At 46.7% G+C, this 15,231-nt stretch overlaps 1 protein-coding gene across 1 annotated transcript in view; it reads right to left on the bottom strand.

Annotated features, from left to right (window-relative positions):
- Window positions 1–15,231, bottom strand: part of SHC3 (SHC adaptor protein 3) — a 137,596-nt gene that overhangs the window by 25,535 nt on the left and 96,830 nt on the right. The window contains exons 7-10 of the mRNA XM_008055448.1: window positions 13,260–13,386; window positions 4,003–4,153; window positions 2,976–3,063; window positions 1,672–1,830 (exon numbers count right to left, since the gene is read on the bottom strand). Of these exons, the coding sequence (XP_008053639.1) occupies window positions 1,672–1,830; window positions 2,976–3,063; window positions 4,003–4,153; window positions 13,260–13,386 (525 nt within the window). The remainder of the gene's footprint in view (window positions 1–1,671; window positions 1,831–2,975; window positions 3,064–4,002; window positions 4,154–13,259; window positions 13,387–15,231) is intronic.

The following is a 15,231-nucleotide window of genomic DNA, read 5'->3' as shown; positions in this document are numbered from 1 at the left end:
CCAGCGGGTCGAGGCTGCGGTGGCCGGGAGCGGCCGCTGCACTCCAGTCTGGGCGACCGAGTGAGACTCCAACTCAAAACAAACAAACAAAACACACACACACACCAAAAAACACACAGTGTGCTGGCTTTATTTACCTTCACACTTTTCAGTAGACACCAGCCTCCCCAAGGCCCTTTCTACTTTCTGCCTCCCCTTCTCTGGTTTTGGCAGCAGAAACGCAAATGAACCAGTGGGGAGGGGGTGGCCCTGGTTCTCATTTTTCCCATTTCAAATCCCAGCCCAGTCTAACTCGCCTTGGGCTCTGGGCCGGGGTGATTGGCAAATGGACTAAATTAAACAGTAAACATGGTCTGCCCGTGAGTACAGCGTCTAAGCTGCATTAACAGCTGAAGCAGAGGCTTCGAGGGCGACCCCTTGGGTCCGCATCCTGGGAAAGCGGTTTCACGCTTCTCGGGCTGTCTCCACATTTTGCTACATGAAGAAACAGGAGGGATCAGATCAGGTAATCCTCGACTCGCTCCAAGCATGGAGATGCCACAGTCCTCCTGGCCCAAGTGATGTGCGTGTCAGATGGAGTCTGGGAAGCCGGCTGGCTGAGGAGGAGCAGTGTTGATGATCAAAGCACTCAGACACGCAAACGACCACCGAGAGCGAGGCTGCCTCTCACAGGTGCTGAGCTCACTTCGCTTCTAGGAGTCTCCGTCTCCTGCTCAGAACAGGATGGACATGGCCACCGCAATATCTCCCTGTGGGGGCACTGCTGAAGTTAAACTTAAGAATGAGGACCTAACTCATGGCAGAAGCTCGTTCAGAGCGAGTCTCCACCCCTCCCTCTTCGCTTGATGAAATTCTCAAGCAACAGAAAAAGAAAATGCTAGGACATAAAGCTCCTTGAAAATTTGTTAACAACCACCTCCACTTTGATTCGTCCGTTCGCGACTGATTGAATTTTCCCAGTCTAGCTGACAAACAGAAAACCCATGGCACACAGTGCTCTTCACACCCACTCTCACCACTCTTCTGGTCCTGTTTAGTTTTCGTCACCTGTGAGCACTTGTCACTGCCTAGTGGTACACAGCTAGACATTTAAGCCCCTGAGAGTAGAGACCTGTCTACTCTGTTTTCCTGTCTATCTCCAACAAGTAGAATAGTATTTGACAAATGGTAAGGGGGAGGGAGAGCAAGAGAAAAAAGTGAGAGAGGGAGACAGAAGCCTCCTACGAGGGGCACAGGTTGCAACCACCTGCCGAATGTCGGTCTGCTCACTGGTGGAGAGCTCTGAAAACATGGGCCACACGGTCCCACCTGTGTGTCTTTAGCAGTCAATACAGTCCCTGGCACGGAACAGCCAATTCCTATCTGATTGGATAACTAAATGAACACATGCATTGATGCAGATCATCTGTCTCGATACATAGTTGCAACTCTTCCAGAGGCAAGTCAATTCCAAAAAGGGAGGAGGGGGAAGACTGCCATGCCTGCTGACCACAGAGAGGGCTGCGGTCCTCAACCCTGCACAGGCCCAGTCAGCACCCAGGAAGGCGCAGCGAATCGTTGACATTAGTCAAAACCCTGCTAGCCGGAAATTCAGTCACGATACACATCTCAAATACAAGGCAGTGTCAAAGCAGCCTCAAAGAAGAAAACCAGAGACAGATGGAAACCCACTCATGTCAAAGAGGTCCTTCCGCGGGCTGCTGTCGGCGCTGCTAACGGCAGGTGGCCAGGCCTGCGGCGGGATGCGCTGCGTGTTGACGTAGGTGGGCGCCTCCCCGGTGGGAGCCGCGTGCAGTCTCCCCTCTGGCGTACTGTAGATGTCCAAGGACCCTGCAACAAGAAAGCGAGCCCCCTTTTGTTTTATGGTGGTGACACTGCTCCTGCCTCGGCCGCCAGGCCACTGGCACGTCCCGGGGAAGTTCTAATGCCTCCCGGTAAGGTAGTTCTTCTTGCAACCCTACGGGTGACGTCCTCCTCCTCGGAGCTTGTCACCACACTGCTGGGACCTTGCTGGGATGACTTCTGGCCTTTCACGCCAGCATGGGGTCTGGTGGCTATGCCAACCTCACCCAAGAGTGAGACCCACTACCCAGGGCCGTGGCAGCCGGGCAGGCAGAGCACACCTGGTCTCTCCTCTTTTTGGCGAAAGCTCTGAGATCATATCACTGAGCAGAAGAACCGCAGAACTTAGCTTAATTGCTCCTGTTTGTTTTTTTTTAAGCATAAGCGAATGCTTTATAAATGAACTCCATCTGAGCAGTACAATACAGGCTCTGAGCTGGGTGTGGTGGCTCATGCCTGTCATCCCAGCACTTTGGGAGGTTGACACAAGAGGACTGGCTGAACCCAGGAGTTTGAGACCAGCCTAGCAGTTTGGCGAGACCTCGTCTCCTCCATAAATAAAAAAATTAGCCAGGCATGGTGGTGCACACCTGTAATTCCAGCTACTTGGGAGGCTGAAGTGGGAGGATCGCCTGAGTCCAGCGGGTTGAAGCTGCAGTGGTTGTGAGCATGCACACAACTGAGTGTGCAGTATTCTGCACCACCCACTGCAAATGTCTCCAGAGATCCCTCTGCCACTCCACAGAAGGTAAGTGACCCACTGGTGAGCACCTTAATTTTTTTTGCTTTTTTTTTTAAAGGCAGGGTCTCACTCTGTTGCCCAGGCTGGAGTACAGTAGCGTAATCATAACTTACCGAAGCCTCAACCTCCTGGGCTCAAGTGATCCCTCCACCTCAGTCTCCAGAGTAGCTGGGACTGTGGGCATGGATCACCACACATGACTAATTTTAAAATTTTTTGTAGAGACAGGGTCTCGCTATGTTGTCTAGGCCAGCCGCAAACTCCTGGCTTCATGCAATCCTCCTGCCTCGGCCTCCCAAAGTGCTGGGATTACAGATGTGAACTACTGTGCCCAGCCCTACTTGTTCAAAGGATTTTTTACGTTTCTCACCCACTTCCTCTCGCCTCTCACCTTGTCTGGCTGGTGTGTGCTGCCAATCTTCACCCAACGTGTCTCCCAAGTGTCTTCCCTGGTAATAAGTTTGTTCTTTTCCTGCAAACTACAGACACACGTAAATACACAAAAGGAAGGAGATTTTCTTCTCATTTCTCCATCTTTGGAAGCCATGGGCCAGCAGGCAAGACCTCAAGGTCGACTGCAATCTTTGTTACACTTAGTTTTCCCTTCATGCTTCACGGTTGATGCTAAGATTTGGGAAACAGGCTTGTGTGGGTTTGACGGAAAGGCAGCATCTCCATCAGAATGACACACAGCCCTCCTTGTTTTTATCCCACCGCCCCTCCTGACCAGCTCTGCCATAGGCATGTCCTAAAATACATCTCCGTGTGTTGGAACATACTTCCCACTCAACACATCCACCCGTTGCAGCTCACACCCGGGCAAGTCCACTCTGGAAACCAGGAAATTCCCCTTCAGCGTTTGATCCTTGATCTCAATGTTATTTTGTGATTTTTACTGGGGCTATGATCATTCACACAAGGTAGATGGCACTAAAAATCTCCTTTAACAAAATAGAGATATCATGAACTCTAGAAAGCAGCTGCCTCCTCGAATTTTGAGTTGGAGGGAAAATGAGAGGAACAAATAAAACAGAAAACTTTGTAAAATTCTTGTAATTTTAATGGCCTATCCCACTCTCTTTTCATAGACCCCAGGGCGCCCCAGGCCTTTTAAAAGTTTTGCATTCTCTCTTCCCCTCCTTAAGAGCACAGCATGATGAGATGTGTCTGAGGATACGGAGGACAGCCCCAGACTCCGATCTCAGGATTCACGATGCAGTTCCAAGGCTTCTGGATGACGCATTGCGGCACCAGCACTAAGCCTCTCCTGCCTGTATGCTTTGTGAAATCCGCTGAGAGAATGGCCATGAGTTGCTTTGTCAAAAACTGAACAAAACATCAACCTGAAATAAAATGGAAGAAACTAAGCGGAAATAGTGTTGCTAGCCTCAATCCACAGAAAAGCTTACAAGACTCACCTGGGCTGTGTCAGGAGCTTGGGGTCTGGATGTCAGTCGGGCATCCAGAAAGCCCCCTGAAGGAGGCATCTTGCTTGGAATGCTGTTGTAGTATGGATGGTCTGAGCTGTCCCCCTCTTCCTCTGTCCGTGGCTCATCCAGGCTCTGCATTCTGTTAAGAGAGGGTTGTCAAGGGCTTTAGCCAAACGGTGAACCTGCAGTCTGACCAACAAATCTGATGTGAGTACCTGTCACCAAAGGAGAGAGCTTAGTCAGTGCCCCTTCACCATCCAGGTCGCAGGCATCTATACGGTGTAGCTTTGTGGTCTGGTCAAACATCTCTGCCTTATTCGGTGCTCCACTATTTGGAAAATTCCAGTCACGTTTGAAAGAGGTTCTTTTCCACAAGCACATTTTAATTCAGAGATAAATTGTGTCTAAGGACTGCCAGACCCTCAAGGCACAGGCACACGTTTCAGTAAGCCATGAAATTTGCCCAACACAAAATCCACTAAAAATGGAGGTTTAGTGACATCAGAAGAAATGGCAGAAAAGAGCCTCTGAAAAATTCCCTCTCCCATAAGAGCGATAAGAAAACTGGGGAAGAAAAAGACCTCTGTCAGAATCACCTTTTCCAGAATCCCAAATTCACCAGAAGCTTGCAATGACTCAAGGGAGCGTTTATTTTAAAAAAACAAACTAACAGCTGTAAGAACCAGTTTCTTTGTAGCATTTTAAATTGCCCAGTTTCTATCTCTGTGATAGCCTTGAAGTCCAACAGCCCATAATCACAGTGAAAACCAGCATCCTGCTGGTCACGGACCGGGCAAAACAGCACTGAGGCTCCTTCAACAGGACATTTCCAGAGAACTAGCATGACTTGACATGGTTCCTTGAAAGACCCAACCCCCAAACATGTCTTTACTCGACCTGATTTGGAGTTTGCCCATGGCAAAAAGTGTTCTGCCTGGGGCCATTTGTCAAAAACAATTAGAGACAAGAGTTTAACATGGTAGCTCACTGAGGCAGTAGATAACATTTAGGCCAAACCGTAGGCTAATCAAAAAGGTAAAGCAGGGTAATGAAATATCCACAAGGACTTTAACAGGCTCTGACATGTTCTAGGAATCTAGAAGGTCACAGGCATGTGCAGGGCTGTATTCATGCCCAGGGCTGTGTGCCCACTCAGATGTGACAAGGCTCAAGCTCTCATCTCTGGCTGACCTTGAAGCTCCGTACAAGCAGAAAGTGAAGGCTAGGGCAGAGTTGTCAACTGCCCAGCTGAGTGTTGAAAGGGTGCCCCCAACTCACACACTGACCCCTCAGCAAAGATGGGGAGACTTAACAGTTCCAGGCACTTAAGGAAATACCTCTCTAATCATTAGCTGACTAGTAAGCAAACAAAGCATGGTCATCAGTGGACATAGATGACAAAAAGACAGACTTTCCAGAATTCATTTAGAAAAATCATAAAACAGCAAGCCAAAACAAACAGCAGCAACAACAAATCCTGAGAGGGGAAGGAATCTGATCTCCAGAATTGCTGCATTATATTACCAAAATTTTCAGTTTCAACAAAGAATTATAAGACATGCAAAGAAACAAGAAAGTATGGCTCACATACAGGGGAACAAAAATCGTTGCTAATAAACCTTTCCTGTAAGAGACACTAAAAGAAGTACTTTGGGCAGAAATAAAATGGCACTGATTCATATTAACATGAAGAAATGGCAAATAATGGCAAAATTAGCATAGATAAATATAAAAGATAGTATCAATGTAGTTTTACCTATAACTAGGAGGGTGGAAGAAAGGAGTCACATAGGAGCAAAGCTTTTGCGTACTATTGAAATTAAGTTAGTGTGAATCTTAACTAAAGTGTTATAAATTAAGATGTAAATTGTAGTCCCTAAGACAATGACTAAAAAATTTGCTTTAAAACGTAGTACAATAAACAAGAGAAGTAAATGGTACACTTGAAAAAAAATTCCTGTAATCCCGCGCCTTTGGAAGGCTGAGGTGAGTGGATTGCCTGAGCCTGCAGGTTCGAGACTCGCCCGGGCAACTTGGCGAGACCTCATCTCTACAATAAATCAAAAATCAACTGGGCATGGTAGTACGCGCCTGTGATTCTGGCTACTCGGAAGGCTGAGGCGGAAGGATCGCCGGAGCCCAGCAGGTCGAGGCTGCGGTGGCTGGGAGCGGCCACTGCACTCCAGTCTGGGCGACAGAGTGAGACTCCAACTCAAAAAAAAAAAAAAAAAAGAAAAAAAAATTAGTTAGCACCAAAGAAGGTAGTAATAAAAGAATGAGGGAACAAAAACTACATCACAGTTAGGAAAAATCTTAACTTATCAGTAATTGCTTTAAATGTAAACACATTAAACACTCTAATTAAAATGCAGGAATTGGCAGCATGTATTAAAAATGATCTGACTATACACTTTCTATAAGAGATACACTTTAGATTTAAAGACATAAATAGGTTAAAAATAAAAGAATGTAAAAAGACATTTTGTGCAAACAGTAATCAAAAGAGATCTGGAATGGCTATACCAATACTAGAAAAATAGGCTCTAAGACAAAATTGTTACAAAAGAGGAAGAAAAACAGTTTACCATGACATAAGGGCAATCCAACAGGAAAATATAACAATTATAAGTATATATGTATCTCAGACTCCAAAATACATGATGCAAAATCTGACAAAACCAAAGGAGAAATAGATAATTCAACAATAACAGAGATATTAATATGCCATTTTCAATCATGGATATAACAACTACATATAATTCTGTGAAATAGAAAATTAAACAACACAATAAAACAACTAGACCTAACAGATATCTATAGAACATTTCACCTAACCACAGCAGAATCAAAATGACTCAAGTGCATATGAATTGTTTTCTAGGACAGACCACATGGGTAAGGCCATAAAACAAGTCTTTCAAAAACTTTAAAGAACTAAAATCAAACTAAGTACATTTTCAGACTATAAAGAAATCAAAGTAGAAATCAGTAACAAGGAAATTTGGGGAGTATATGTAGAAATTATATGTAGAAATTAAACAACATATTCCTAAATAAACAATGAGGCAATAAAAAGATCACAAGGAAAGTTAGAAAATACTTTGAGATGGTTGAAGACAAAAACAACATATCAGAACTTGTAGGATAAAGCAAAAGAAACTTAGAGGAAAAGTTACAACTGTAAGTACCTATATACAATAAAAGAAGAAAGACCTCAAATCAATAACCTTACCTTCTACCTTAAGAAAAAAGGTAGAAAAAGAAGAGCAAACTAAACTCAAAACAGAAGCAAAAAATAATGTTAATATATTAAGAAATTTAATATTACAATGGAAAGAAATAAAATACAGAGTAGAAGAATAAGATAAAATTTATATAACCTAGAGTTGATTATTTTAAAGATCAACAAAATTGTCAAATCTCTAGCTAGACTGACCAAGAAAAAAGAAAGACTCAGATTATATAAGTTAGTGATAAAAGAGGGGACATTAGTGCCAACCATACAGAAATTTTTAAAAATTTTAGAAGAAACTGAATGATTGTGAGCCAAAAATTAGATAACATAGATGAAATGGAAAAATTCCTAGAAAGACTCAAACTACCAAAGCTGACTCAAGAAGAAATGGAAAATCTAAGTAGATTTGTAACAGATAAAAAGACTAAATTAGTAGTCAAAAAACGTACTGTCTATGAATTCTACCAAACATTTAAAGGAGAATTAAAAGCAATACTTCACAAACTCTCTGAAAAACAGAAGAGGAGGGAACATTTCCAAACTTAATCTCTGAGGCCAGTAATATGCTGATTCCAAAACCAGAATAAGACACCAAAAGAAAACTGTAAATCCCTTATGAATACGGATAGAAAAATCTTCAACAAAATACAAGCAAACCAAATCTAGCAACATGTAAAAAGAATTATACTCCATGACAAAGTAGGATTTATGCCAGTAATACAAAGGTTAGTCCAACATTCAAAAACCAATTAAAACAAATACTACTTAATCATTTCAATATATACAGAAAAAGCATTTGACAAAATACAACACCTCTCCCTGATAAAAATGTCCAACAAACTTGGAATAGAGCCACATTTCTGATAAAGGCATCTATAAAAAGCCTACAGTCAACATCACTGTTAACTGTGAAAGACTGGATGCCTTCCCCCAAGATTAGGCACATGACAAGATGTCCCTCTTACTTCTTCTGTTTACAATTACACTGGAGGTTCTATTCAGGGCAATTGGATAATAAAAAGAAATCACAGGTATTAGATGGAGGAGGTGGGGGGCGGGGAGAGAATGAATTCATATGCAGGGAGCCCAGAATGGTCCAAGCAATCTTGAAAAAGAACAAAGTTAGAGAGGACTCACACTTCCACTTTTCCACTTTCAAACTCACAAAGCTACAGCCTTCAAGACTTTGTGACGTTAATGGAATAAATTGAGTGTCCAAAAATAAACCCATACATTCATGGTCAATTGACTTTGACAAGAGTGCCAAGGTAATTTAATAGATAAAAGAATAGTCTTTTATTCAACAAATGGTGCTCTGACAACTGGATATACTTCTGTGAAAGAAAGAAGTTGGACTTCTGTGTCATGGCATACACAAACATAAAATCAAAATCAAAATGGATCAAAGATCTGTATGTGAGAGCTAGAAAGTATAAAACTTTTAGAAGAAAATGTAGGTTTATGTTTGTGATCTTGAATTAGGCAACAATTTCCTACACATGACACCAAAAACACAAGCTACCAAAGAAAAAATAGGTATACTGGATATCATCAAAATGGAAAAAAATGTGCTTCAAAGGACACTGTCAAAAAAGTAAAAATACAGCCACAGAATGGGAGAAAATATTTGCAAATCATATATCTAAAGGAAACATGTAAAATATATAAAGAACTCCTACAACTCAACAATAAGAAGATAGCCCAGTTCTAAAAATGGGCTAAGGATCTGAGCAGACATTTCCTCAAAGAGGAATGGCCAATAAGCACACAAAAGGATGCTTGACATGGCTAGTCACCAGGAAAATGCAAATCAAAATCACAACAGACCACTTCATTCCACCTAGAGTAGCTACAAGCAAAAAGATGGATGACAACAAGTGTTGGTGAGGATATGGAGACACGAGAACCTTCGTATTGCTGATGGGAGTGCTAAGTGGTGCAGCCACTTTGGAAAACACCTGTGCAGTTTCCCAAAAAGCTTAGCATAGCATGACCACAGGGCCCAGCAATTTCACTCCTAGGATATACACAAGAATACCGAAACATATGTCCACACAAAAACATGTGTATGTCTTCACAACAGCGTTACGCATAAAGGCTAAACGGTGAAAGCAACCCAAATGTCCATCAACTAATAGATGAACAAAAGGTGATATGGCCATATATTAAATTATTATTAAGAGCCCTAAAAAGAATAAAACACTGACAGATACTACCACATGGACAAATCTTGAAAACTGTCTTCTAAGTGAAAGAAGCCAGACACACATTGTAAGATTCCATTTACATGGAATGTCCAGAACAGGCAGATCCCCATAGACAGGAAGTAGATCAGTGGTTCTTGGGGAGCAGGGAGTGGAGAAGGTGGGGTGATTGTTACCGCACACAGGACTACTCTTCTAGGGGTAATAAAAATGTTCTGGAATTGATGGCGAAAATTGTACAACCTTTGAATACACCCAATCAGTTGAAATGTACACTCTAAAGGGGTGAATGCTATTATATATGAATTATATATCAACTTTAAAAAAATAAACAGAGACTCAGCTAGATTTGACTGGTTTCAATGTCTTTTCTGGTTTTGTGTTAAAAATATCCTGGGATTTCTGCAAGGAAAATTCTCCAAGGAAAATCAAAACATAACCAAAAAATCCATGTATTGAAAAGTACAGTTTCTGATTTCCAGTGGAAGATGGCTGATGAACCCAGACCACAGAGTGGCTCTCTCGATAATTAACACAATGAACACAAAATAATTTACACATCAGTAAATCCATACACTCACTAGGAGTGAGAGAAGGAAAGGGGAAGCGCCCACTCCTCAAATATCAAATGTCAAGGTTCTGGCGTGGCGTGGCGTGGCGTGGCGTGGCGTGGCGTGGCAGGTAGGACCTAACACTGCCACCTCCTTCCACCCTCACCTGCCCCAGCTCCACCCCAAAGCAAAGAAGCTGAACATACCCAATCCTTGTGCCTCCAGGAAATATTTCCTAATGTGAAGAGTCGTGGCCTGGAAGAGTGAGTAGAAAACTCAGGAACTCTTCCCAATAGAAGTTCCTCTCCTGCTGGTCCCTGGGATCCCAGCATCTCGGCAGGGAGATCTGCCCGTGCCCGCAGTCCAGGGCCCCAGAGAACCCGTGGGGTGACTGGAGGCAGCGTGGGCTCCCTTGTGACCCCAGGCTGCCCAGGTGGAGGGGGGGAGCTGGAACAGAGGGTGGGGCAAGGCCCTAGGAAGACGACCTCACCCCTGCTGCCAGACCCTGCACAGTGGACGCCAGGAGCAGCCATGGGACAAGGGAAGGCAGGTGTCAGAGTGGTCACCTACAGCATGGAGCGACAGGAATTCGAGCTACACCAACTCAGGTGTTCGCTGTACTGCGCGTTGTGTGTATCGGGACATTTTCATTATAAAATGTTAGAAGGGAAAACATGGCTGGGCTTGGTGGCTCAGCCTGCAATCTCAGCACATTGGGAGGCCAAGGTGAGTGGATTGCCTGAGCCCACAGGTTCAAGACCAGCCCAGGCAACTTGGTGAGACCTTGTCTCCACAGTAAAATAAAAAATAGCCGGGCATGGTAGCACACATCTGTAGTTCCGGCTACTTGAAAGACTGAGGCAGAAGGATCCCTGGAGCCCAGCAGGTGGATGAGTGCCACTGCACTCCAGCCTGGGCAAAAGAGTGAGACTCTGACTCAAAAGAAAAAAAAAATAGGAGGGAAACACACTTGACAAACACAGCCACACCCAACCCATCCCGCATGCTCGCCCACCCCAGATATCCTGGAGTTGGTGCGTGATATTCCTTTTGTCATTGTTGTTTTGTTTTTGTTTGTTTTGGGGGGAGGCGGTGAGTTGGAGTCTCACTCTGTCGCCCAGACTGGAGTGCAGTGGCATGTTCCTAGCCACCGCAGCCTTGACCTGCTGGGCTCTGGCGATCCTTCCGCCTCAGCCTGCCAAGTAGCTGGAACCACGGGCGCATTCCCACACCTAGCTAATTTTTTTTATTTTATTGCAGAGATGATGTCACACGATGTTGCCCAGGCTGGTCTCGAACCCGTGAACCCAGGCAATCCTCTCGCCTCAGCCTCCCAAAGTGCTGGAATTACAGGCCCGAGCCACCACGTCTGGCCATTTTTGGTTTTTTTGTCGAGGGTCTCACTCTGTCGTCACTCAGGCTGGACCTCCTGGGCTCAGGTGATCCTTCTGCCTCAGCATCCCAAGTAGTTGGGACTACAGGTACACACCACCAGACCTGGTTGACTTTTTTTTTTTTGACGAGGTCTCGCTATATTGCCCAGGCTGTTCTCGAACTCCTGGGCTCAAGCAGTCCTCCTGCCTTGGCCTCCCAAAGTGCTGAGATGACAGGCGTGAGCCGCCATGCCCAGCCTATTCCTAAATGTTTTTCTACTCTTTCTACACACGTATTTATCCATAAACCACGTATACAATTATTTATTTTCATAGGCAGTTGATACCCTTTTGCAAGTTACTCCTCTTCACCCCATTATAAATTCTGAGACGTATCCTGGCAAAACACATAGGCTGATAATTCTTTTTAACTACTATGGCCCATTAGTTGTGAAGTAAAAGAATGTGCTTCCCCACTTTCCTCCCAGGGGGAGTCAGCGGCTGCTACTTCCTGCCTCTGTCTCGCCTACACACATCCTCTGTCCCAGCCTGACTCACCAGGAGAAAGCGAGCCCTGCACAGCACCTCTGAAATGCAAGTTTTCCAGGGAACTTTCCAGGGAATGAGAAAGAGAAGTCACAAGCCTCTTTCAAGCAAGGCAAAGACTGAGAAGGGAGGGGAAAGATGCCATCGTAATGGCGGTAAGGGTAGACACTGATCTCATTACTTAGGCACAAATTGCGGCTTTAAAAGTTCGGAAAAAGTGTGATGGCTCACACCTGTGCTCTGGGCAGACACCTGTAATCTCAGCGCTTGGGGAGGTGAGAGGACTGCCTGAGTCCAGGGGTTGGAGACCAGCCCAGGCAACCTGTCAAGACCTCATCTCTCCAATAAATTTTAAAAATTATCCGGGCCTGGTAGCAGGCGCCTGTAGTTCCAGCTGCTTGGAAGGCTGAGGCAGAAGGATCTCCTGAGCCCAGGAGATCGAGGCTGCATTAGCCATGAGTGTGCCACGGCACTTCAGTCTGGGTGACAGAGTGCGACTTGGACTCAAAAAAAAAAGTTTGGAAAAAGCCCATTTCAGAGCAGTAGGGTTTTGTGTACAGCCCACACGCCATTAGAAGAAATTCTCCTGGTGCAGGTTCCACCAAGGGCAGAACGCAGAGGGACCCATTTGCCCCGTGGCTTTCCTCCACGCTTTAACGCTCCGCGCTGCGTGGAGTCGTCTTACGTCATCATAGGGAAATTCAGTGGAGGCACTGAGCATTTGTTATACACAACTCAACGTCTTGCCAGTCCTGTTCACACCACTACTTCGCTGAACACTGGGGGACAAAAGAGGAGCATCGAGCCACGGCTGCTATTTCGGTGTCACAGACACAACCGCTGAGACTCGGAGCGCTCAGAGAGCTCGCTCAGGGCCACACGGAAGGCGAACAGGCTTCAGAGCTGTGAAGCCACAGAGGCCGGCAGAGCAGAAGCCACATCAGCACCAGCAGGGCGCCTCGCGGAGGGAGCCTCTGGCTGCACACCTGTGGCTAATCGTGACGACGAGGACAGCAGGACGCATAGGGCCCGGGTGACACCGAACCAAGGAGGTGACATACGGAAGCCTCACATGGCTTCGGAGGAAACATAATGAAGCCGCTTTCCTGTAACCTTGGCGACCGTCACTAGAGTTTCAAGAAGAGGTTTTTCTGCACATCGGAAGCATCATCCATATGCTGGCTTCCATTTGTCAGCCTCCTGGGCTGCTGCCCGGCACCGACCAGGTGTTCCTGCGCCCAGGAAGCCCTGCGGCTAACGGTGTCTGCCAGAGTGCAGCTCAGGGACGCGGTGCTAGAGAAGAGTCCACCGCCAGCAGGGCCATGGTGCAACTCACCGATCGTGGAGTGAGGGAATCTTGGTAGGGCACTGCAAATACTGCTTAAACCGGAGCTCGAAGGCTTGTCCTATGGCGCCGATGACATCCTGGGCCAGCCCATCGCAGCACTCCAGAATGTGACAAGCTGGAGAGAAAAGGACACGGGTGCGTTAGAGATGGACACTGGTGCTGCCTGGGCTCCTCTACAGAGCCTCCCAAGGACAAGGACAGAGAGGCACCTACCTCCCTCCTCCCAGGCCCCAGCGGATCTGCCTGCAGCTGGGCCCCGGGGGGGACACACAGCTGGGCTTCAGGCAGTCATGCGTTTCCCAATAGGAAGCCATAGGGCCCATTGATAACACGTTAAAGAATCTTCAAGTTCAAACGGATGGTTCTTCCGTTTCTTTAGAGTCTATAAAAACATCCATTCTGACCTCGATAGGGAAAGTGTCTAGAAGAAAACCTCAGTACAACAAACAACCTGCTCTTGGCATGAAGCCATTCCCTTTAAGGCCCTTGGGCCTTAAAAATTTGACTTAGGGCTGGGCACAGTGGCTCACACCTATAATCCCGGCACTTTGGGAGGCTGAGGTGGGAGGACTGCCTTAACCCAGATGTTTGAGGCCAATCTAGGCAACATAGGGAGACATGGTCTCTATAAAAAAAACAGCCAGTTGTGGTGGTGTGAACCTGTAGTCCCAGCTACTCAGGAGGCTGAGGTGGGAGGGTCACCTGAGCCCAGGAGGCAGAGGTGGGGGTGAGCTGTGATCGTGCCACTGCACTCCAGCCTGGGCAACAGAGTGAGATTCCAACTCAACCGGAAAAAAAAGGTCTTAAACTGGGACCTGTGGAGTAAATCTTGATCTGTTCAGTGAGTTGAGAGCCAGTTATTTGCTTGCTTCTTAGTGAGAGTCAAGTGTTGGCCTCCGTATGTGGCCACTCGAAACAGTGAGCACAGCCTTTGAGGATGAAAGTGAAAGCCTGTTAATTTTCACAGAACCAACACAACAACAAACTATACACATCTGTGGAAATTTGAGCCTGATATCAGTGCATACTCTCGGACAAGCAGCTTGTGCAAAAGAGCTGAGAAAGTCAGGAGCACGGGTGGGTCAGGACAAGGTCACCCTGAGGCTGGCAGAGGCCTGGGACGGTCCGCAGGCGGACGGCAGGTGCTGCCATCCTAGGACACGCTGGTCCGGGGTGAGGCCGTGGGATGATCCACGTGAAACCTTCAGAGATACGAGGGCCTCTCTGCCTCTGCCCCATGAGGAAATAGTCTTTCTTCTCGGGGGCTGGGAAGTGCTCCTTGTCCACTCGACGTGTCCATGTGTCCCGTGACCAGCCTAGCGAGATCTTCTACTTATGAGACACAGAAATTCTCCCTGGAGAGCTCAACTGCCGCCCGTCACACCCCAGCTGCCTCCGGCACAGTCACGGCGTCACTGGAGGCTGGGAAGTTCCTCTAGGAGGAGGGCATTTCTACGGCCATGATGCCCCCGCCTGGCGGTGACTGACACCGGGGCATGCCCTCCGTGGAGGAACGGCCTCGTGAGGCGGGAAGGTTGTTCAGGGAGGGGACGGCGAGCGCAGCCACCAGTGAGGCGGCTCCCATGGTAAAGCCCCTGAAGGAGCCAGGCCCCGGGCTCAGTTTCTCTCCAGATGCCAGGGCGGGTGCGCCCTTGGCTACGCAGTCTTAGTTCAGGAAGGCCGAGGGATGTGTTTACATAGACACAGGCGCCCTGGCTGTCTGTGCATTAACCACGCGTATTATTGTGTCATTGACATGATTTGCTAAGTATTATCCCAGGGAGCCACAAAGCAAGCCCCTACTAAGCAGCTGTTACCGTTGTTGACTGGGACCAATGAGAGCGTCTTTCTAGCCAAGAAGGATGTGGGGGTCTAGGTCTGAGTGAGGGAACGCCAGAAAGACGCTGGGCCTCCCGTCTGTCCCCGGATTTCCAGCCACACCCCTCCAGGCCCTGCTGTC

The sequence above is a fragment of the Carlito syrichta genome, unplaced genomic scaffold (assembly GCF_000164805.1).
Source record: "Carlito syrichta isolate Samal-C Ts95f unplaced genomic scaffold, Tarsius_syrichta-2.0.1 Scaffold301855, whole genome shotgun sequence".
Taxonomy (NCBI): Eukaryota; Metazoa; Chordata; class Mammalia; order Primates; family Tarsiidae; genus Carlito; species Carlito syrichta.
The sequence above is the reverse complement of the archived record's forward strand: the minus strand, read 5'-3'. Positions and strand labels throughout refer to the sequence as shown.